This window comes from Cetorhinus maximus, chromosome 8 (assembly GCF_964194155.1).
Source record: "Cetorhinus maximus chromosome 8, sCetMax3.hap1.1, whole genome shotgun sequence".
Taxonomy (NCBI): domain Eukaryota; kingdom Metazoa; phylum Chordata; class Chondrichthyes; order Lamniformes; family Cetorhinidae; genus Cetorhinus; species Cetorhinus maximus.
The window spans coordinates 76,314,425-76,338,400 of NC_135886.1; the positions used below are offsets into that span (position 1 = coordinate 76,314,425).

At 44.1% G+C, this 23,976-nt stretch overlaps 1 protein-coding gene across 1 annotated transcript in view; it reads left to right on the forward strand.

The window, feature by feature from the left end:
* The window catches only part of LOC144683202 (uncharacterized), a 63,641-nt gene that overhangs the window by 7,713 nt on the left and 31,952 nt on the right, over nt 1-23,976 (forward strand). Inside the window, exon 2 of the mRNA XM_078546161.1 lies at nt 2,879-2,932. Within this exon, the coding sequence (XP_078402287.1) occupies nt 2,879-2,932 (54 nt within the window). The remainder of the gene's footprint in view (nt 1-2,878; nt 2,933-23,976) is intronic.

Genomic DNA, 23,976 nt, shown 5'->3' on the forward strand with positions numbered 1-23,976 from the left:
GATGTCTTTTACCCCTGCTCTGGTCGCACGATGGGCGGCGGCATGACCAACCAGGCTTGGGAGGTGGTGGCAGCGGTGGTCAACATCAACGCCCTTCAAAAGAGGACAGCCACCCAGTGCCGCAAGAGGATGAATGATCTCTTCTGTTCTGCCATGGTAAGTCACTCTTTTCATCATTCTCAACTCACACATTAACAAACACATCACACATCCACAGGCATCTCACTCACTGCCAGTTCGAGAGACATCACCATTCACTTCCTCACACTCACCATCACTGTCCTCATCCTGTCCATGGGACCACTCACCACCCACACATGCCAGGTATACTTATCTTCTGGCCTGGGAGGCATCCTGCTTACAATTTCTCCATCTCTATTCATGCAGGACAAGCTGGCACAGAACAACAGGGAGAGGTCGCAGCCCAGTGGAGGAATGCCTGAAATCAAGGCCCTCACGTACTTTGAAAACAGAGCCATCCAGCTAGCCGGCGATAATCTGGACCGGCCTTGTGCTGACGGTGAGTACAGCAGTGCTCTACCAAGTGAGGGTCCAGCAGTGCAACATCCATCAGACAACTGGTCTGTGAGTGATGTGTCCTGTTTCACAGGCCACTGCCATGCACTAATTATCTCCCTTTGCTTCCACAGGCACATCTGGGAAACAGATGACGGAGTCCATGAACCAGTGCCTCCAATCAAGCTCTGAAGAAACCTCTGAAGAGGAATCTGGAGGCACCCTCCTTGATGTCCCATCACAGCACTCACCCACAAACTCCACCAGCGCAGAGATACATACCTCAGTGGAATCTAGCGTTAGAATATCCTCTGGATCACAATCTGGTGAGCACATTGCACTGTCTGATCTACAGCAGGTGGCGGCAGGGATTTCCCAGGTGTCTGGCACTCGGAGGACTGTTGGAGGCCAGAAATTTTCTGAATCCGAGTCAGATGATGAGCCTCTGCACTCAGTCAAGTCACAGTTGCTGGAGCTGCAAAGGCAAGCTCGGGCACATCAGGAAGGGATGTCCACTGCACTCCTCAGATTGTAAGGCACGATGGAGGAATCCATCTGCCTTCACCCTGAGGTGATAGCACCGGCATGCCAACACACCGAGGTCAGCACTGGTAGGATGGCGGCCTCCATGGAGACCTTAGTCCAGTACATTGCTCCTGGGCTATTGCGCAGGCACAACTCCATCACTAATGCCACCTTCCAAACTCACGACTACTACATTCTAGCAGGACAAAAGCAGCAGATAGATGGGAACACCACCACCTGCAAGTTTCCCTCCAAACCATTCATCATCCTGACTTGGAAATATATTGCCATTCCTTCACTCGCTGGGTCAAAATTCTGAAACTCCCTTCTTAACAGCACTGTGGGTGTACCTACACCATATGGACTGCAGCGGTTCAAGAAGGCTGCACACCACCACCTTCTCAAGGGCAACTAGAGATGGGCAATAAATACTGGCCAAGCCAGCGAAGTCCACATCCAGTGAATGAATAAAAGAAAAGTTGGCCTCCAACAATGAGTCCACGAGAGGGGTGCCAGGCAGCTTGGTCTCGATCCAGCTACCCTTTCCCCTCAAGGAGTCAGCCAGGGGCCCTCGGGCACCCATAGGGAGGAGGATCAGCAGGTGCACACTCTGAGGCCATCCATCCAGGTGACTTTGGGAGTGTGCGGCCCATCCGAATACCCTTTTTCTGTGACCTCAGCAGCTGCAGCTTCACAGTCCAAGGAGGGTGCCACTGTCACACAGCAGGACCCCAAAAGCGGACTGGGCCCTCCAAATCTTGGCTTTCCAGAGGACGCCCGCAAAGGTCATCTCAGACAGGGCATTGCAGTCAGCAAGCTGCCTCCACCTCCACTGTGGATGTCTCTGGAGCCCCAAGACGTAGCAGTAGGGAAAATTAAGAAGAATTAACCATCTGCCATGTTGGGATTAGAACCCAGGTCCCCAGAGCATTATCCTGGGTTCCTGGAATACTAGCCCAGTGGTAATACCACTATGCCACCACCTCGCAAAAATGTCTCCCAGCCTATGGCTCCTTGTTCTGATGAGCAGCGTTCATGTCACTCAGATGAGAAACTTTTCTGCACAAGATAAAGGCAGGGTTTGCTTTTTAATTCATTAGTGAAATGTGGGTATCACTGGCTAGGCCCATCCCTAATTGCCCTTGTTCAGGGGGCATTTTTAAGAGTCAGCCAATTCTGGAGTCACATGTAGACCAGATCAAGCAAGTTCCCTAAAGGACATTAGGGAACCAGATGGGTTTTTATGACAATTGTTTCATGGTCATCATTAGACTTTTAATTCCAGATATTTATTGAATTCAAATTCCACCATCTGCCGTGGTGGGATTTGAACCCAGGTCCCCAGAGCATTACCCTGGGTCTCAATCTAATGACAATACCATGACGCCACTGCCTCGCCCTAAGTGTCTCAGTCCCGGGCCGCTTCCCGGTGCTTTGTGCAGCCTTCAGACCACAGTAGTGGTCTGGCCTCACACTCCCTGAACATGTACACTAAGAAAATCTAAATGCCCATGGACCTCAGAAACTGATAAAACAGCGGTGGGACATTTTTTTCTTTGCAACATATTTCTGGGAGTTTTTATATTATTTATGATATTAAAAATCTAGGAAAGTTTTTCTTGAGTATGTGCCAAACATCCAAATGTGTGCTTTCTGAGATTGTGAGTGTTACGGAAGCTATTATTTGATCTGCACAATCCAGATAGAATACATAATAAATAGGACTGAAGCACTGATGTGACTGTATGATATTGATGCATTGTGTTTACTGCAATAGCTGCAGCTGAAATACTTTAATTAACTGCCAAGCTGTGTCCTGTCTTTTTTTTGTGAACAGGTTCTCCCAACTCCTGGAATCAGATGGATGTTACCAAACAGCTCAGCAGAGCAGGTGAACAAACACAATATTGAAACTTATGTATATTGACTATCATTGACTTATCATGTTTAATATTCAGTGCAAACTCATTCTTTTCCAGTGCTTCAAAATTGGAAATTCCTCCCTCGCTCAGTTTTTCCCTACTGCCATAATATAGACACTTTTAAAAGTCAAGCCCGGTCTCAATTAATAAGATTGACTTACGTTCTTTCTACTTTTCAACCTTGATGGTGTTCTGTATTATGAGCTGGAATACTTATGGTGAAAATCAGTAGAGCTGATAAAATGGCTTATTTTTATCTTTGTTCATTGTTCTCTTTTGATTGATCTTAACAGTGCATGAAAACTTATTAATTGTGAAAGATTTTCATAGCATAGAAACATAGAAAATAGAAGCAGGAGTATGTCATTCGGCCCTTTGAGCCTGCTCCACCAGTCAATATGATCATAGCTGATCCTCCATGTCAATGCCATACTCCCGCTCTCTTCCCATACCCCTTGACACCTTCAGAGTCCAGAAATCTATCTATTTCCTTCTTAATTATATTCAGTGACTTGGCCTCCAGAGTCCTCTGTGGTAGAGAATTCCACAGGTTCACCACCCTGTGAGGGAAGAGGTTTCTCCTCATCTCAGTCGTAAATGGCCTACCCTGTATCCTGAGATTGTGACCCCTTGTTCTAGACCCCCGAGCCAAAGGAAACATCATCTCTGCATCCAGTCTGTCCATCCCTGTCAGATTCAATGAGATCCCTTCTCATTCTTCAAAACTCCAGCGAATACAGGCCTAGTCAGCTCAATCTCTCCTCGTACGACAATCTTGCCATACCAGGAATCAATCTGGTGAACTTCGCTGCACTCCATGTATGGCAAGTATATCCTTTCTTAGGTAAGGAGACCAAAACTGCACACAATGCTCCAGGTGTGGTCTCACCAAAGCCCTGTACAGCTGCACTTAGACATCGTTGCTCCTGTACTGAAGTCCTCTCGCAATGACAGCCAACATACCATTTGCCTTCTAAACTGCTTGCTGCACCTGCATGCTTGCTTTCTGTGATTGGTGAACAAGGACACCCAGGTCCCTTTGTACATCAACATTTCCCAACCTATCACCTTTTAAATAATACTCTGCCATTCTGTTTTTCCTACCACAATGCCTGAGCAAAATATTTTTGAGAATGTTAATTATTGTGTCTGATGATCAAGATCACTTATCTTAAAACGACATTTGTCACATTAGGATTAGTAAGTTAAAATGTGCAGAGGAAGGGTTGGAATGCTGCTAAATCCAATGCATGATGTAGAATTTCTATGTATGCTATTTTTACATATTTGATAATGCATTTATTCTAAAGATATTAACAACTTTGATAAACAACACATATAAGAATTTTATACAAGTTCATTAACCAGTCTGCTAAAATAATGCTTGATGGAATTTTAAGTGCTGGGGCTTGCTTGATGGCTCTGTTGGTAATTACACTGTGCAACTAAACCATATAAACTGAGGAAAGTCATAAGGTTAATGTCTGATCTGTGCTTGATTTATGAATTCTAGCTGAGATAATTGGAACAGGAAGCATTACAATTAGCCTTAGCAATCTTTGCTTAGAAAGGCAAGAAACAAATACCAGTCATGGACTTTGCTAGACATCACTATGTAGGTCTTTTTGCTGTTGTGGTAAGAGCAGGTCTGGACTCAACTTTAATACACCCAGCGCTCAATGTATTCACATATGGAGAATGGCCATTTGGCTAAATACCACAAGGATAGTAATGCCTGCGGAACTGTCTGAGTCACTATCTTCAGAAGATGGGGGCACGGGATTATATTAGAGGCAAGGACCAATTATAAACACTTGCAGTTAAATAGGTCCCCTCACATGGAGGAGACAACTCTGTGCATTTTAAAATTATGAAAACAATGGGCAGAATTTTACATCCCGGGGGCGGGTGTGCGCCCGACCTGATTGTGCGTAAAATAGTGCGCGATGACCTCTGGCAAGCATTTCGACGTCATCACGCATTTGTACGATATTTTGGTCGGCAGCGTGCTTGCCGACAATTAAGAGGCCTATTAAGGCCATTAATGAATTAATCAATGCTATTTTTCACTGCCCAGCCTTACGGTTGACGGACGGGCGAATCTGCCAGGCGGCCTGTGCATTTTTGAGGAAACCTCATCCACGGGCAGGGTGAAGTTTCCAACATTAATTGTAAAAAAAATGTTGATAGAATTCTTACTATGTCTTTGTTCATGTGAGTGAATCCTATGTGGGGGCATTTTTCCGATATTTTCAAAATCTTTATTCTTGATTTCAAAATTCTTCGACTCCCTAAGGCAGCTCCCTGCCTTCAGGGAGCTTTTAGTGCACGCTCCCCCACGCATGCGCAGACTTTTGCACTCGCCCTCCTCCCACCCCCACCCCGGCAGCACTGAGCTTCTCAGCGCACCTTTCACATTGGCTGGCCATTAATTGGGGTGGGCGACGGGCCTTTTCCCGGCCACTTCCGGGCCCACCCGCCACACCGCCCGACGACCCAAAAATCCTGCCCAATGTATAAAAAAGGGAAATAGGTTGGAATGGGAATCAAGCAGCACAAAAAGTAGTCGTTTGATGTCTTTGAGAGCTATAAAGAAGATGGCAAGGTAGACATAACTGTTTTTCTATAGCTTTTGCATTATGCTGTGTGATGTTAGGGTATCGATGCTGAAATAATTTGCATGAAATTCCTTTGTTCGTTATTTTAGTGGATATATTAAAATAAAGAGGTAATGCCCTATTAAATAGCAGATGAAAGAATTTCATTCAGTTGCATTAGATGTTGATGCAATAATATCACATAGTGTCTTATTAGCAACACACTGGACAAAGATTATAAAGATTATACAAAGATTATAAGAATGTACACCTTTTATAAATTTTGTAAATAAGATGAATAGTTGTGTAATTGAAGCAACTGCTAACTGTGCCAGCTATGTCTTATGTACATATAAAAGAAACTATTATTTTTAATGTTTATATTTCAATAGCAAATTGGTAATAAAAACTTTGTGTAAAAATCTATTAACTTTCTTACCTATCCTATCTGTGGTTAGTAAACCTTTAAACTTGAAGCTGAAAATCAGAGTAAGGAGAAAGTTTAATTTAGAAGGCAAAGCTGATTTATAATTCAAACTGGGCTAGGTTTTTAAAGAAATCCGTAAGTATCTGACAGAGCTTTTTTGGTTGCTGTCTTGTATTCTTTAGCTGTAGCTCCTCAGAAACTTTTGTTATCTATATTTATTTTTTCATTATTTTACATATTCTGTTGAAAAAAGCAATCTGTTGTATTAAAGTAATGACCAGGATTTTATAGTCAGTTGCAAAGGAAATGCATACACTGACAGCTGCCCACAGACTTTTTGTGGAGAATTGAAGTCACCAGTTAGCAGATCCAGCACGTGCCCCCTGTAGTGTGCCTGAGTGGGGAAAGCAACAGCACGATTCTTCAACTAGTCAGACTGAAGAATCCTCAGGGACTTGCACAATGGGCGAATTCGTCCCAGATTTGCACTAAGTGTGGTATCGGGTGGGTAAAACAACGCCATTCGCGATGGTGGGTTTTCACGCCATATCACTCCAAACCTGCCACATTATTTATGCATTCCCAGAAACACACGGTTTCCATGGTGGCAAGCTCTCATTCACCTGCCCGCCATCACCTTACCACTTCATCATGCCAGGAACCATATTTAAAGTTCAGCCGCACGCACACATCTCAGTGCTTCCAGACCGCGATTGCTGCAGGGAAGACATGGCTCTGAAAGGCAAAAAGACTGCAGCCCTCAGGTTCAGAGAAGCATCACTGGAACTCCTTCTGGATGCCATGGAGTCCCACTGGGATATCCTCCAACCCCGCTCTGGCTGCAGGATGGGCAGTGGTGTGGCCAACCAGGCTTGGGAGGCGGTGGCAGCGGTGGACAGCGCCAACTCCCTTCAAAATAATACAGCCACCCAGTGCTGCAAGAGGATGAATGATCTCCTCCGTTCTGCCAGGGTAAGTCACTCTTCTCATCACTTTCAACTCACACTCACAAACCAATCACACATCCACAGGGCCCTCACTAACTTCGGTTCAAGGGACATCACCATTCACTCTCTCACACTCACTGTCATTGTCCTCATCCCACCCAAGGGACCACTCAGCCCCCATACATGCCAGACATACTTATCATCTGGCCTGGCAGGCGTCTTGCTTGCACTTTTTTCATCTCTATTCATGCAGGACAAGCTGCCACACAAAAACCAGGGGAGGTCGCAGACCGGGAGAGGAATGCCTAAAATCAAGGTCCTCACGGATTTTGAAAACTGAGCTATCCAGCTGGCCAGTGATGATCTGGACCAGTCCTGTGCTGACGGTGAGGTCGGCAGTGCTCTACCAAGTGAGGGCCCAACAGTGCAACATACATGACAGCCATGCTGTGAGTAATGTGTCCTGCTTCACGGGCCACTGCCATGCACTAATTATCTCCCCTTGCTTCTGCAGGCACATCTGGGAAGCAGCTGACGTAGTCCATGACACAGGGCCTCCAATCAAGTCCCAAAAAAATCTCTGAAGAGGAATCTGGAGGCACCTTCCTTGATGTCCCGTCACAGCGCTCACCCACATCCTTCACCGATGCAGAGACACACACCTCGGTGGGACATAGCTTTAGAATAGCCTCGGGATCACAACCTGGGGAGCACATTGCACTGTCTGATCCACAGCAGGTGGCGGCAGGGACTTCCTTGGCGTCCGGCACTTGAAGGACTGCTGGAGGCCAGAAATGTTCTGAGACCGAGTCAGATGGCGAGCCCCTGGACTCGGTCATGTCACAGTTGCTTGAGCTGCAAAGGCGAGCACAGGAACATCAGGAAGAGATGTCCGCTGCACTCCTCAATTTGCAAGCCACGATGGAGTCAGTCCACCTTCATTCTAAGTTGATAGCGCCGGCATGCCAACACACCAAAGTCAAAACTGGTAGGATGGCAGCCGCCAAGGAGACTTTGGTCCAGGACGTCACCCCTACACTGCTGGGCGGACTCAACTCCATCGCTAATGTGATAGTTGGCCTCCAACAGTGTGTACACAAGAGGGGTGCCGGGCAGCTCGATCTCAGTCCAGCTACCCCTTCTCCTCAAGGAGTCAACCTTGGGCACTCCGGCATCCGTAGGGAGGAGGATCAGCAGGTGCACTCTCCGTGGCCATCCAACCAGGTGACTATAGGAGTGTCCGGCCCATCTGAATCCCTTCTTTTTGTGACCTGAGCAGTTCCAGCTCCACAGGCTGAGGAGGGCGCCACAGCCACATAACAGGACCCCGAAAGCAGGCCAGGACCCTCCAAGTCTCGGCCTTCCAGAGGACATCTGCCAAGGTAATCACAGTCAGCAGGCTGCCTCCACCTCCACTGTGGATGTCCGGGGAGCACCAAGACGTGGCGGCAGGATTGGGAAAGTTAAGAAGACTTAGTTGCACAGCCTGGGCATGGTTGTTAATCACTTGTACATACTGTTCATTATTGTCAATAAAGTCCCAAGACTGTCTCCCTGCATATGGCTCCTTGTTCTGATGAGCAGTGTTCCTGTCACTCAGATGTGAAACCTTTTTGCAAAGATAAAGGCAGGTATCTCAGTCCATGGCTTCTTTCCTGTGCTCTGTGCAGCCTTCAGGCCAAAGTGATGCTCCCACATCACACTCCCTGAACATATTACTGATGCCTGCACCTCAGCAGTGGTTGTTATTGCTGCCAGAATGTAGTGGGCAGGTGTCACAGAGTTCTCTCATTCTCTCTGTGTGCTCTCAGCACCTTTAAGGTGGGGCTGTCCCCCATTTCTTCAGCATCTGTGACCACTGATGCTGTGCTCCTGAAGGGCTCAGGTGCTCAAGGCATACAAAGGATCAAATGCTTCTAAAGTTTCATGGCTGCATCTCTGTGATATGACCCTGATCACAGAGCGCAAGCGAGCTGCCCTCGGCCAGACAGGACTCAGACATTCTCAGAGACTATGTGAAGATCTATGGAGTGTCCTCACTGCATGTCGTCATCATCATCCTGGAATTGAGCGATTATTAGGGCGTCTACGCATCTCTATGACAGGAGCATTCTCACAGAAGGTATTCGTGCTGCCATAAGCCAGACTGGAGTCAGACATTCACATATGCAATGTGAGGATTTATGGGGTCACCTCACTGCATGTCTTCATCATCCTCCACAAATCTAGCAGCTGTCAGGGCCTCCTGAGTGCACCTTGTCTAGCTAGTGTGGGGACCTCATCCCTGTCATCGTCACCTTTGTGGACCTCCTCATCCTCATCCCCGTTGGTGTCCTCCTCATCAGAGAAGACCTCCAGCTCCTTCATCTCCTCCTCAGCCAGCTCCATTCCCCGTTGCAGTGACAGGTTGCAACGGGCAGATGATGATGGTACATGACACCCTCTACGGACTATATTGCAGGGCTCCACCAGACCAGTCCAGGCATCGGAACCTCATCTTCAGCATCCTGATGGTCTGCACCACCAAATTGCAAGCTGTGCATGAGCCTCATTATACCGTCGCTCTGCTGCAGTCTGAGGCCGCCACATGGGTGCCATCAGACACGGACTCTGCCTGTAGCCCTTGCCCCCGAGAAGCCACCCCTGCAGCTTCTGTGGATCCAGGAAGACTTCAGGGATGTAGGAGTTGTGCACATTCCCTGGAAACCGTGCACACACCTACAGGAAGCATTTCTGGTGGTTGCACACCAGCTACACATTCAGCGAGTGGAACCCCTTGCAGTTGATGTAGTTCACCGTGTGTTGCAACGGAGATCAGAGAACCACATGAGTGCAGTCGATCGCACTCTGCACCTGTGGGAAACTCGAGATCTGGGTAAATCCGATCGCTGCTGCATCCTGGCTGTCCTGGTCCCGGGTGAAACACACAAAGTTGTGTGCCATTGCAAAGATGGCATCTGTGACCTCATGGATGCATTTGTGGATGGAACCTGTGAGATCCCACAGAGGTCACCTGTGGAGCCCTGAAAGGAGCCACTAGCGTAGAAATTGAGCGCCGCGGTCACTTTCACGGCCAGTGGCAGTGAATGCTCTCCATGTCCCCATGGTGCCAAATCCTGCAGTAACTGGCAGATATGACCAGCCAGTTCCTTGGACATGCACAGTCTTCAGTGACACTGGTTCTCGGTCATCTGTAGGTTTCGAAAGGTGGCGTCTATAGACCAACCAGCGATGGCTTACTGTGTCTCTTCAGCGGCGTGCACAGGAGCCCCAGCCGTCCCTTCTTCCTGAGGTTGCTGCTCCTGCCTCTGAGCAGCCAGGAGCCTCAGTCACCCTCTCCTCCGTCGCCTTCGCCCTCTGTGGGTCATCAGGCATACAGCTAGTTCACCAGGCTCCGTGATCCTGATGTACTCTTCCTGCAGGATGAAAGAGGGAGACACATGGTTAGCATCAGTGTACTAAGAACCTGTCCTGGTTAAGTGTGAAGGCCCCTTAACGCTTACCGGGTTGTGCTGGCCACCACTTGAATGGCCAGAGATCAGTGCGCTGCACGCACCCGAAACCCCACCACCTCCACCCCACTCCACCTGACCGATTGTTGGCAGCTTTGCCCGCTGGACTGCATGCTGTGCTCTCAGGTCAGGCGCAGTCATTCTAACCCATGCTGCAAGGCTGCACTGTTAGCTGGAACCATCGGGGAGACTGGCCCAAACCGGGATGCTAATATTGCAAGGGGCTGTGTGCACCTCCAGCAGTGACTGCTCCAGGCCAGCTTTAGCGAGGAGATCGTACAACGTTTGCAGTCGTCCAACTGCTCTGCAGTACACTAAAACGCGCACGACTTTGCAGTCTGTGCCGGGGGCGGGCGGTGAAAAGCTTTGGAGCACTTGGTGGCACTTGGATGCCTCTGCATTGCTCGAGTGGGCAGATGAACTAGAAGCCTGAATCCAACCATACCAATGTGACTGCGCCTGAACTGTCTCAGTTCCGGAGGAATGGTCACTTTACATAGGTTTCCCTAATGCGTGGCCGCTTCCATCGCTCACCCTACCCCCCCACCCCGAATGGTTGTGCGCTATATTCAACAACAGGGCAGTCCTTGCAACCCCCCTCAATTCGCCTCAATGCTAGGGCTGCCCTTAACCCCCACCCCGTAAGTTGCCTCAACGGCAGGACTGCCCTTAACACCCCCCACAAGTCGTCTCAACCGCAAGGCAGCCTTGTCCTCCGCACCACCCCGCCCACAAGCCACCTCAACGGCGGGGCTGCCTTTAACCAACCCCACCTCCCCACAATCACCAATGCCCCTCAAGCTTGAAGTCTAACAGGCAATCCTGGTGAGCCCTGCATGCCATTACTTGTATACTCACCTTTGAGTTCCCCTCAAAGATCAGCCCTCCAAGTGCACGCCTTTTATGTGCTGTTGTGAAACACTTCGGCGGGGACGGACAATCCAGTGGGGGGGATGATTCTGGTGGGCTGGCCTAATAATGATATGCAGATGTATTACAATGAGGTTTCTGACGTTCGATTGCAGGAAACGCAGCCTGCCTTTGGTGGGCTGAGCATACAATCGCAAACTGGATTCACGCCATTGTGAAACAGATCGCACCAAACTGTCCGCTCATGTCACCAAGCACTCCTGATGCTGGCAGGCATGGAAAATTCCAGCCAATGTCTAAACCAGGAAGTATGAACCAAGAAGTCTAGATGTGACCAAAAACATGTACAGAAAGCCTAACAAAGTTTGGGAAAGGAAGATGGGGTTAAGAGAGAGAGAGTCAGAAATTAAAAAAGACAGACAGAACAATTTAAAACATTTTTTTTTTTTAGATCTTCAACGTTAATTAACTTCCAAAGAAATGAGTCTCTACACTTTTAAAATTAAATTACTGGGCCAGAGAGATTTTGGCACAGCAATTATGACTCACCTCATCATTAAAAAATTATTTACACTTGAATACATCAGCTCTAACATTTTTTGACATTTTTGATGAGTAACTAATGGGTAAGTACCACAGTTTCATATCCTAACATTGATTTTAATGCTGAGTCTATTATCGAGGTACTATTATAGCACAGGTAGTGGAGGAGCAAGATAACTTGGACCACAGCTTTCAAATTTCCTTATTTAACTGCACATGTACACATGCTTTGCTTCAGTGTTATTCATAATGCAAAATCCAGGCCATTATGCTGTAGAGGTACTTTAATCTGAAACCATCCAAAAACACTTACCTGAAAAATATCCTAAAGTTGTATCTTTTTAACCTTTTTTTCTGCTAAAGGTATTGACTCATTTTTAAATATAGTTTCAACTATGGATCTGCTAACTCAGTGCAGACCAAGGATCAAGCTAAGTTCACGGTTACAATATGTACTACATTCAGTCACGAAGCCATCAGGGAAACTAATATTTCTGTTTGCAATAAGGAGCTCATTTTCACCCCAGATTACTAAAATATTGCAAATATTGAACAACCGAATTGTTAGAAATAGATGAGTCCTGTCAATAGTGAGCACTTGCAAATACAACATAGCTGGTAATGTGTGCAAGAAAAGAAATCTAGACAAACTCAATAAAAAAAAGCAGAATTAGAACATCATGGATTTTGTCACAGGATGGGTCCAACATCAAGAACAACCTGGATTTATATAGCACATTTAGCGTAGAAAATTGACCCAAGATGTTTGACATAACCTGACAAAATTTGGATGACGTGCATTTCCCATGCAATATTATGCAGTATTGCAATATGTTTAGCAGGCTTAGTTGTTAAACAAAACTGAGCAAAATTATATTCTAGCGTATTGTACATCTTAGACATCCTTGTACCTCATCTTTTGTATCATTGATAAGAATATTACATGTGTGCAATACACCCTCCTGAAACAGATAATGGAGCTGTAGATGTAATTAATGTGCATTCCTGTAACATACATTGTATCTGTATTTTTGTGTAACATACCTTCCTATAATCGGGACTGAAGCTGCATATGTGTGTCATACACACATCCTCCAACAGGTACAGTGTAGGTCCATATTTGGTTATTTGGAAATATGAGCTGTGAAATTTGATGATATGTCAAGGGTGAGATTTATGATCAAAAGATCTGAGACAGATTGCAAATCCACTTCAATATATATTTTCAAGAATAAATATATCAAAATATGTCGTATTTTTAAACTAAAATGAATGAGATTCAGCAGGCTAATTAAAGATGAGCCAACTCCCAAGAGATTTAGTCAATATCAACAGTCATATTATAAATCCTATTAATACCAAGCAGAAGGTGCATGTAACATAGATTGCAGAATACATATAAATAATAAAGTATAAAAATGATATCACCCTTCACTAACTGATTCAATATCACAAATATTATTAGACTTCAATTATGTGCAAGCTCCATTTCACCAAAATGGAAGCTTGATTAAATAACAAATATTCATTAATTCCAAATTCTATCAAATTACATTAGATTTATAGTATCTAAACCACTCTATATATATTGTGTGATAAGACCTCTTTAGTATCCGTTTTCTAAAATGTATTATCTCATTAGGTATCTCTTATCATTAAGCCAAAAGCATTATTTTATTTCTATAGATAGCATCAGGTAATGTAAAATGATAGTTTTTACAACCGCCAACTCCAATTTTTCCCAGTGATCTGTTCTGTCAGCCAGTGAGCTGCTTATTAATTAGGGCAATACAATGGTTCCATGTGGAACATTAGGCAAATTCTCTCTTCTCAGCACTGCTAATGAGCTTTAAATCTTTAATAAGAATTAGCATTAGCAGCTCAGTAAAATGTGATAACTGACCACGTGATATTTTTATATCTGTGTCAGTGGTTGAAGCTGTTCAGGAACTAGGAATTTCAAACAAGTTTGCAGATTCAAGCATTAAAAGAGTTAGTCCTTGCAGAAACAAATTTAATGATGTAATTCAATATCTGTGGTGCTCATAATATGGCTTGGGGACCTTTTACAGCTCACTTCAATTTTACTGATGTTTCTCAGAAGATTTAGTTTCTCAGAAGAGCTACTCTGGAGCCTTCCAACAATAGTTTGCACAGCTGAGGATTTAGGGCTATAGTTTCTTCCTTTCTTGCTGAAGCATTAGTAGGTTCGATGCTGTGAAGCAACAAGGTTATCCCAGCATTAAAAGGGCCCTATTAGAATGCAATGATTTAATAGAACTGTTGGTTAAATACTTATTTCTTTCAATTTTTGGATTAAAGTATCCACTTCACAATAGCCCATAGTGAAATCAGAAGATCATCGTGTGGAAAATCACTCCATGGTACAAAAAATTGTAGTATTTCTTTGAACAAGGAAATGGTTGTAATTTTGGGCCCATGGCAAAAGGTTTAGGAGAAGTAGTGATGCTGTTGGGTTTTTGGAAAAATATTATGAAATTTGTAATATTCTTTTCATATAGGAGCATTCACTTAATAAATGTTAAGATATTCTGGGTTCATAAGTTAAAATGGGGATCTCTCTGTCAACAGTTATTATTAAACATTGGAAATAGAAATGAAAATTGGTGGTTATGAATGCTGACACCACTCCCTTGGTCAACTCCCTAATGACCTCCTCAGTGACATAAATTGATTTTTCAGACTTACTCCAAGATCAACCAGTAGCTATTTCACATTTTTAATCTTTTTCTAGGTTTCTGATTGACCATAATACATCTTATCCCCTGTCAAATCTTCCCAGGCTAGTACCAGAGGTACCTGGTTTATTCTGGGTATTAGGGTTAACTTCATACATGCTAACCTAGAAAATTGGCCATTTTCCTTTCCCACAGTCGCTATGCTCCCCTTAAATAGATCTCCAAAGAGAAGTTGGCATGTAGGGGAGGGGTTGGAGGAATGGTTTGATGAGAGTAGGTCAAAATATTAATAGCATGGTGCTTATCTTGACCACACAACGCTCACCACTCCTCCTCCCCTCAGCATTGTAATAAGCGCAAATGAAACATGATTGGATGTCTTATCCTAGGCATGGAAGGGTCTTGTTAAAATGCTAAAGTCGAGTTCTGAATAAATAAGTCTGCATCAAATAAATGCACTATTTGACTGGGGGACTGTAACCTTTTTAAAGTGGCACAATTCACATTGTGAAAATTCACCCTTTAAGATTAATTATTTCATCCTGTCTTTCAATATTATTTTATACTCTGCTTTCTAGGAGTTAAAAATGCAACTTCTTTCCTGTCTCTTTCACTTTTTGTGTTGTTTACTGCATCCTTGAAATCTCCTGGCACTGTTCATTCATAAGTTGCTGGCACTGCTGCTACTGATTTTAATCATATGAATCCAACACATTACTATACAATCTATTGATTAAAAATGATTGACTGCCAAATCAGTACCAGCATTTTATTCTGTAATACTGATTTTCATGCCAAATCTTTACTTAATATTAATGACAAATACAGATGGACAACGCAAGCTTTGCAGTGAGTCCTTCTGCAAATGATGATTCCACAGTTTGGCTCAGTTCCATAATCGAGTGGTTATTGCAGATTAAATGCTCAAAGGGAGAACAATCATACTTGAAAGAGAGATAAGCAGCTCATGATATTGGTACACCAGAAACACGTAAGACAAAAGATTGCATGTAATTTTACCTCTTATGGGTCCCAAAAATCCATAGTGAGATACATCATGGCACATGGGCAGGATGTGACCGTTTTGGACTTGTACTGCTGACCATACCAAATTTCACGGGCTGTGGTAATATTTCTAATTATTACCAATTGCAGGCTACTACTTACGCCCCTCGTACAACTAAGATTAGAAAGTAGGGGTCTGAAAGTGGATGTCAAGTCTCCATGTTGAACGTCCTTGTTGTCGCCGCCCACAGCTTGTTATTGCTGCTGGGTGGACTTTTCTTTTGGCGGTCAGTTTTCTTCTCAGTTAGGGGTGGGGAGAGAGCAATACCCCACTACCCACCACCTCCCTGCCCATAAAATCCAGCCCAATATGTGTGAGTTGACTGAGTGAGGCGTCATTTTTTTAAATCCCTGGGGTAAGTGTGGGATAATAAATAACCTTCTTTATATTAAAACTCACAAAATGATTTGCTGCTGGGACCTTTAAAAGGTCCAAGATTTTATGTGTTTTTAGCTATTTTTAGGTATTTTTACTAATTTCTGTTATTGCTGCGATATAGGCTTTCTTATTGTCTTTGTGCTTCTTTAAATTTTTGTTTCACCCAACTCTTCTTATTTGTACTAGAATGATTGCTAATAGGGATCCACTGAACTAACGTAGCTGGAAAAAGAGTAGGATCTATGGGCAGATTCCAGGCAATTGAGGCTGTCTTAGTTATGCTTCATGCCCTCCCGTTCACACACCCACATCTGCAAAGATACTATTTGATAGATGCATTGGGAGCCTCTGAAAGAAAATGCATCAGCAGACCTTCAGTGACATCACTTTGAGATGTGAATGTCTAATGAACTATTATTCCAGAGAGCATGCCATGCCTTATATGGCTGTATAAAGTTCTCACATTTCCAGGGACTGTAATGATCAGTTCTGGCCTGAAATGTGGCTGCTCATTCTTGAAAGACAGCACCACTTCAATTTCAGTAGCTAAAAAAGAAATAGACAGGTATTGGGCTATGCCATTACTTAGCCACTGACTCAATTATGCACCTAGGCTTCCTTTTTCTTTCATCTAGGACTGCTGTTCAGCCTTGGCAAAAGCCGTGGATGGGCTGAAAGTTTTTTAATGTTCTTCAGTGGCTTTCTGAATTTTTATTCCTCTGCTTGTGATACTTATATTTAATTGCCTGTATCCTTTTGTTATGAAGCCTGTAGAGACTGATAACTTTTTAAAAAGAAAGGAATCCCTATGACGCCAATAGAAAGAAACCTGTTGGACAAGATTTCACTTTTTAAAACTTCTACTGTAACAAACCAACAAAAAACAACATAATTGAAACATTAGTTAGCAAGTGAAGGATATTTCAAATAAAAAGTTAAGTTACACTTTAAGTAGTTACAACAAAGATAAGCCTCACATAGTTACAATCACTCACATTACTTCCAACACAAATATGTGCAATATCACAGTCTTTCCAACCCAATCTCCATTATGTAGGGTCTCTCACTTCCCACTCAATCATTTAAGCCCTTCAGTCACATTCACCAGCAGCCATATTCCATCTGAATTCCCTAGACCCAGTCAACACCAACAAGGCACATATCTTCGAACCCTCTCTCACTTGGGTCATGACAGACTTGGTGGCACAGAATCCTCAGAGACTCCTTTCTCCAGACCCTTTAAACAGTGTGTTAGGCTCTTCCAACACTGAAACAGCAGCAATGGTTTTTGTCCAATCCGCAATCCCTTGCCCTTCCTGTCTTCAGCTCTCTTCTCTTTCCGACACACACTGTAACACAGTCTCTGCTCTATTCTCAGACACCTGCTTCAACACCAGGATCTGTTTGAGTACTGCCAAACTGAAAACTGTTCCATTTGGATAGAACTTTGCTTGTTTCCTCTTTACACAAATCACTGCCAAACAGAAAACAGAAGCTAACCCAAACCCACTGCAATTAATTTTCTATTTACTGGTTGCTTCTTAGCTGTTCATCCCATGGCAACCTCAGGTCACATGGGCATTTCTTGGCATCTAATGATGTCATAATCAGGAAACCAATTAGCCATCTTTCAGAATACTCCCAAGCCCACTTTTGCTCTGAAAGGTACATCACACAAAAGAAAATACAGGCCTTTCTCAGCATATGGATCCTCACACACCCCCACCCCACCCCCACCCCCTCTGCCCCACCAGTGCCTTTGAAAGCAAAAAGCCTTACAGAAGTAAGGATTTTTTCACAGCTCTTTCAATATACAACACATTTTAACAGTATAAACACTTTAATAACTATCTTACTACATACTGTACAGATAACATTTTCCCTTTGTAACATTTTACAATTAAATATTTTGCATTGGCAACTCCCTAAGGCTTAACCTGTAACAAAGCCAACCAAACGTGACACATTTTAAGGAATTCTAACATCATAATATTATCATAACTCAGTTTTCCTCCTCTTCTATCTCCTTTCCATCTCTGGACAGAGCATTATCAACTGCAATTCTTTTCCCTGCAACATGCACAACTTTTAAGGTAAATGGTTGTTGCATTAAACTCCAATTCTTGGTAAGCAAAGGGGTGATATGTTATCAGTGGTAGGTGGGTAAATTTCAGGTTACTGTCGGATCAGCCATGATCTTACTAAATGGCAGATCAGGCTCGAGGGGCTGAATGGCCTAAATCTGTTCCTCATATGTTCATATGTATGTAAATTGCCTGAGGTAATTAGTTCTAAACTTTTCTAAGAATACAAATGGGTTGTGGTCAGTACAGGCTAATATCTCCTGTGAACAATTGGTCACATACACTTCAAATTGAAGAGCCAGGACAAGACTAAAAGCCTTCTAGATGTTTGAGAACTGTTTGAGATGTTTAGTAACCTTCCCAGAAGAGTAGCTAGCAGGCCACTCCAAACCAGCCTCATTATCTTGGAGCAGCACTGCTCCTACTCTTACATCACAGGCGTTGATAGCTACCTTGAATGGCTTAATAAAACCTGGTGCTGCCAGAACTGGCCAGTTTATCAAAATGGCCTCTAACTTCTCAAAGGCCATCTACAGGTTTCTGACCCAGTTGAATCTCACATTTTTCTTCAGCAAATTCATTAAGGGGGCGACAACTGCGCTGAAATTAGGGACAAACCTACTATAGAACCCATACATACCCAGGAATCGTAATATCTCCTTCTTCGTCTTCAGGATAGGAAAGTCTATTATGGCGTAAACTTTGGCCTCTCAGGGCAACATTTGACCTTGACCCATGATATGTCCAAAATAAGTGACCTTGGCCTTGTCAAACTCACTCTTTGCCAGGTTTATGACAAGTTTAGCTAGCCGATCAAATAAAGCTCCCAAATGCCTAACATGATCACTCCAAGTATTGCTGTACGCCAAAAGGTAATTGATGTACAGTACACAATTACTTAACACAGCAATCACCTGATTGCTTCATATTTGAAATATAGCCGGTGTAGTTTTTATACCAAATGGCATGACTTTACAATGAAACAACCCATCTGGGGTCACAAAAGCGGAAATGTTCTTAGTTTGGTCGGTCAAGGGCACTAGCCAATATCCTTTGGCAAATAAATTTTCCTGACAAAGGTTGAGCTTCCCACTTTATCAATATAACCCTCAAGACATGGGATCGAATAGGAGTCCATAATAAGTTACTGCATTAACTTTCCAGTAATCAGTGCAGAACTCTGACAACCATCTGGTTTAGGTACCAGCATGACAGGAAAACTCAAACTATTTTGATTGGGTTCAATTATATCATTAGCAAGAGTTAACCTCCTCCCTGACCTTGGCCAATTTACTGGAATTGAATCTGAAGAGTTTGTTTTATTGGGGTAACTTCCCCTACATCAAGCTCATGCACAGTCAGAGAGGTTCAACCAGGCTTATCTGCACATATGGGTTTGTACCCCTTTAGTAGATCAGCTATGTCTGTCTTCTGCTGCTCACAGGGAGATGGCACAGTTCCTTATCAAGACCCTCCAATACTTCTGCACGCGTCAGTCTCACCATAGGAAGTTCAATCTGAGAATTCTTAGTTTCAGACTCAGCATCTGGTTCATTACAGGCATTATTATCACCATCGCCCTTTTCTATTACCTGGGCTACACTCATGGGCTGACTAGGCTCATGGTCATAGTACCTCTTTAACATATTCACATGATGCACTCTGTGACTCTTTTGTATATCTGGGGACTGACCACATAATTTATCTCACTGAGTTTCCTCTTTACATTGTAAAGTCCACTGAACCTTGCTTTCAATAGATTACCAGGCAAAGGCAACAAAACCAACACCCTATCCTGTGGCTTAAAGCCATGAGCTTGGGCTGTTCTACCCACTTGGTTTTCATCACCAATATGTTTTCTCACCACTGCACAAGCTTTTGACAGCCTCTCCTGGAAGTGTAGCTCATAAACCAGGAGGGTAGTTTCCTCATTCTGTGCCAAATATCACACCTTAATAAGTTTAAGGAGGCCACTAACCTCATGCCATAGACCAATTCAAAAGGACTGAATCCATTCGGCTCATTTGGTGTGTCTCTGGTTACAAACAACAAGAATGATATCCCCTTAGCCCAATCTGGGGGATCCTCAAGGCAGTAGACTTTAATCATGTTCTTTAAGGTATGTTGGTATCTCTCCAAAGCCTCTTGGGGATGTGGATGATAAGCAGATGACTTGAGCAGCTTTATTCCTAAAGCACATGTTATTTCCTGAAACATATGTGACATTAAATTTAACCCATAGGGCAGGATTTTTGGGTCGCCGGGCGGGCATGGCAGGTGGGCCCGGGAGTGGCCAGGAAACGTTCCGCCACTCGCGATAAGCCGCTGACCGCGATTTCATGCTGGTTGACCAATTAACGGCCAGCCAGCATGAAATACGCGCTGAAAGGCTCAGCGCTGCCGGTGTTGGGGCGGGAGGAGGGCGAGCACTGAAGTCTGTGCTGCTAACTCTCGCGCACGCCCGCCGACTGAAATATTGTGCAAGTGCACGATGATGTTGGAATGCGTGCATGACCCAATCGTGCGTTATTTTAAGCCCGATTGGGTTAGGTGCACGTCTACCCGTGGGACGTAAAATTCTGCCCCTAGTCTGACTGAAATTCTTTTGGCAACCCATACCTGGTAAAAAAACTGTACTAATTCCTCAGTCACAACTTTTGCTGTGATCTTTTTCAAGGGTATTGCCTCTAGAATTTGAGTAGACAAATCCATGATGGTTAAGAGGTACCTATGCTCCGATTCCATTTTAGGCAAAGGTCCAATACAATCTATGAGAACCCTGCTGATTGCTCATCAAAGGCAGCTATTTGTATTAATGGGGTCTATTGAGGCCCTTAAGTGGGCAGTTAATGGCCACTTAAGGCCCTCATGCCATCACTGTCAGTATTTCACCTGCTATGCCGGAAGCCCGACTGCAGCTTTAGCTACGCCGGGAGGTGTTAGCTGTGGCTCAGTTCATAGCACCCTCACCTTTGAATCAGAAGGTTGTGGGTTCATGTCCCACTCCCAGAAACCAAGAACTGTGATTGTACTCAAAAGAGTTGCAATCTGTGACTGTTGATAACTCGAAAGAATTTTTTTAGCTACGCCGGCTGGTGTCAAGCAAAGGCAGGGAGTGGGGGGTGCAGAATCTCCTTTGCAGCCCCCTGGGCCTATCGCAGGCATGCCCCCCCCCCCACCCAAATCAGGTCAGTCCACCCACCCCCCACCCTTTAACCCTCCCACCTGGCCTCTTGAACCCAGACCCTCAACACCCTCGCCAAGATCCACGACCCTGGAGTTACCTGGGTTCCTCAGTGTGTTGGCACTGTCTGTAGTCCCAGCCATGGCCACCCCCATCTGGTGCTGCTGGGACTACAGAGCTGCTGGCCATCTGATTGACTAACAACTCTCTAAGGTGGGGCTTCCTCCTGAGACAGGGATGGAAGTCTAAATTAAAAGCAATTATCGCTGCTCTCAGCATTAAATTTTTGCAGGGCAGCTGATGGGCTCAAGGGCAAGCTGCCCTGACTCAGTGGTTGGGGGGTGGGGTACGATGGGGAGAGCAGGCACCCCATAAAATTCAGTCCCTTGAGTGTTGGGCAGGAAGGGATCGGGCACCTTAGGTTGGAGGGTTGGGGTGTAGGTTTTACAGTGCAGGTGGGGAGGAAAGAAGGAAGCGGGGCACTACCTTAGGAGGGTGTCCCCAATGCACAAGGGCACCCCCATGAAGATAGTACCCCCCCCTTCCTTCCCACCCTTTTAAAAACTTTTTTGAAAGAATGGACTGCCTGTGCCAACCATGTTATGGCATGGCGCAGTGTAATATTGGAGTCAATTGGCTTGTAAACAAGCTCAATTGACTCTTAATTATTTATTTACATATGCCTGGCAGGGAGCCATAAAATCCAACCCACTATCACACATAAAGACCAGATACAGATGAAGAAAAAAATATGATTGCGAAATATAGTTGTCTCAGTCTCTCTTTTGCAGTACTTTCTTAGATGAGTTGATGCTTTTCGTTGAAATGAAAATTGTGTAAGCAGAGGTTTCTCAGTGAGCTATGAGGCTTCTTGTAGTTGAATTTCAGGAGGTTGGTTCTGAGCTAAACTTGAAGTCGGAACATTTTTGGGAGAGTCCTTCTCCCACTTTTAAAGTATTGCTGCTTATTACCTTGGCTACTTTGTTGACTGCAGCTGGTTTGATAGCTGCCTGATGGCCTCTGTCTCTGCAGAGCTGATTTTTGCTATTTTAAATACTTGGCTATCTCACCCATGGGACCCGTTACAAGGTTAAAGTCCTTTCGACACAAGGTGGGTGGTTAGGCTGATAAACACCCTGTGTTGCCATTTGCCACTTTGAAATATACCCAGTCTGGGTCCAGACGAGGGACCATCATAAAACAATGGTAGGTTGATGGGGACCCCTTCACATTTGTCTAACACATCGAGTTTCAATGTGTCTTTTGTCCATGGTAAACGACAAGTTGGCTGGAATGCTATAGTCCTTCAGTTGATATTCTATCCTTAACTAAAGGGATGTGTGAATTTCCCAGGTGCCTCTGAATGGCCATATGTGATTAGGTATTTGCTTGAGTCTCAGGACTGCCTGAAGCTGATACTGTCAAACGTCACATGGTTTGCACCATACATTTTAGCAGCATGTGTTTTTGTTTCTAAAGATTCTAAAGTATTGTCTGAAAGTTCATAACATACTAGAGTATGACATTAGGATCTGGAATGCAATGCCTGATGATATGGCGAAGGCAGATTCAATAAAAAGCTTCAAATGAGAACTGGATAATTATCTGAAGAGAAAAAATTTGCAAGACTATGGGGAGAGAGCTGGAATGGTCACAAAGGACCAAAAGGCCTCCTGTGATATAAGCATTCTATGATTCCACAAGAAACCAGAATATAGCACAGTGGTCTTCTCTAAATCCTTTTAAATATATATAAAATAAGAAGCTCTCACCTGTTTTAGATAGGAGCTCTATATATCACAAAAATCCCCTACAGAGATTTGGCAAAACTGTCACTGGGACTAAATCCTGTTCTATTGTCAGATTGCTACTGCCCATTTTCAGGCACAAAAATTGGAATGGTAAAGTGACCCAAATTGACTCATTAGTGCATTTTACAAAATATTAAAACAAATCTGTTTAAAAGCATATTTTATTTTATAAAATTCAGGAATACTTTGAACAAGAAAGAATTCCATCTATGTTTTTCTAAGATCACAGGATATAAAATACTAGAAATAAATGGATAATTTTTGCTAAAAATGTTATCAGTTTATCATCAGTCAAATGTCAAACAATTTCAGATGCGTCAGACAGGAGGCAGGAAATGTTTAGTTGAACACATTGACAGACAAAGGGGATTTCAGACTGAAAGTAAACCTCAACCTTTGATTTTACAATGACAGATGTCTCAATGAAAGAGTATTGTAAAAGAAAAAAGGAAACAATGAATGGAAGTGAAAAAAAGAACAAGAAGCTTGCCAAATCATAATAATAAACAATTTGTATGATTTCTGGTTTAAATGAGAAAATCTGTAAACCCTATTTGCATAAAGATGTTGGGCTGGATTTTATGTGCCCCCACTAGGCCTGTTTTTAGCAGGGGAGGCAAGTAAAATAGAGCGGGTGCTCTATTTCCCATCCACCCCTGAGTTCAGCCTCATAACACGTTAGTGGGCAGGTGGTGAGAACAGCAGCCCACCCACCATATTTAAGTAAATAATTAGGGGACAATTGAGCATGTTAACAAGCCAATTGACCCTGATAAAACACTGCCCACGCCATGTGAGCAGTCGGGTGGGAGTGGGCAGGCTGTTTTTGTTCAAAAGTTTTTAAAAAGCGGTAAGGAAGGGGGTACTATCTTCGGCGAGTGCTCTTTGTGCATCG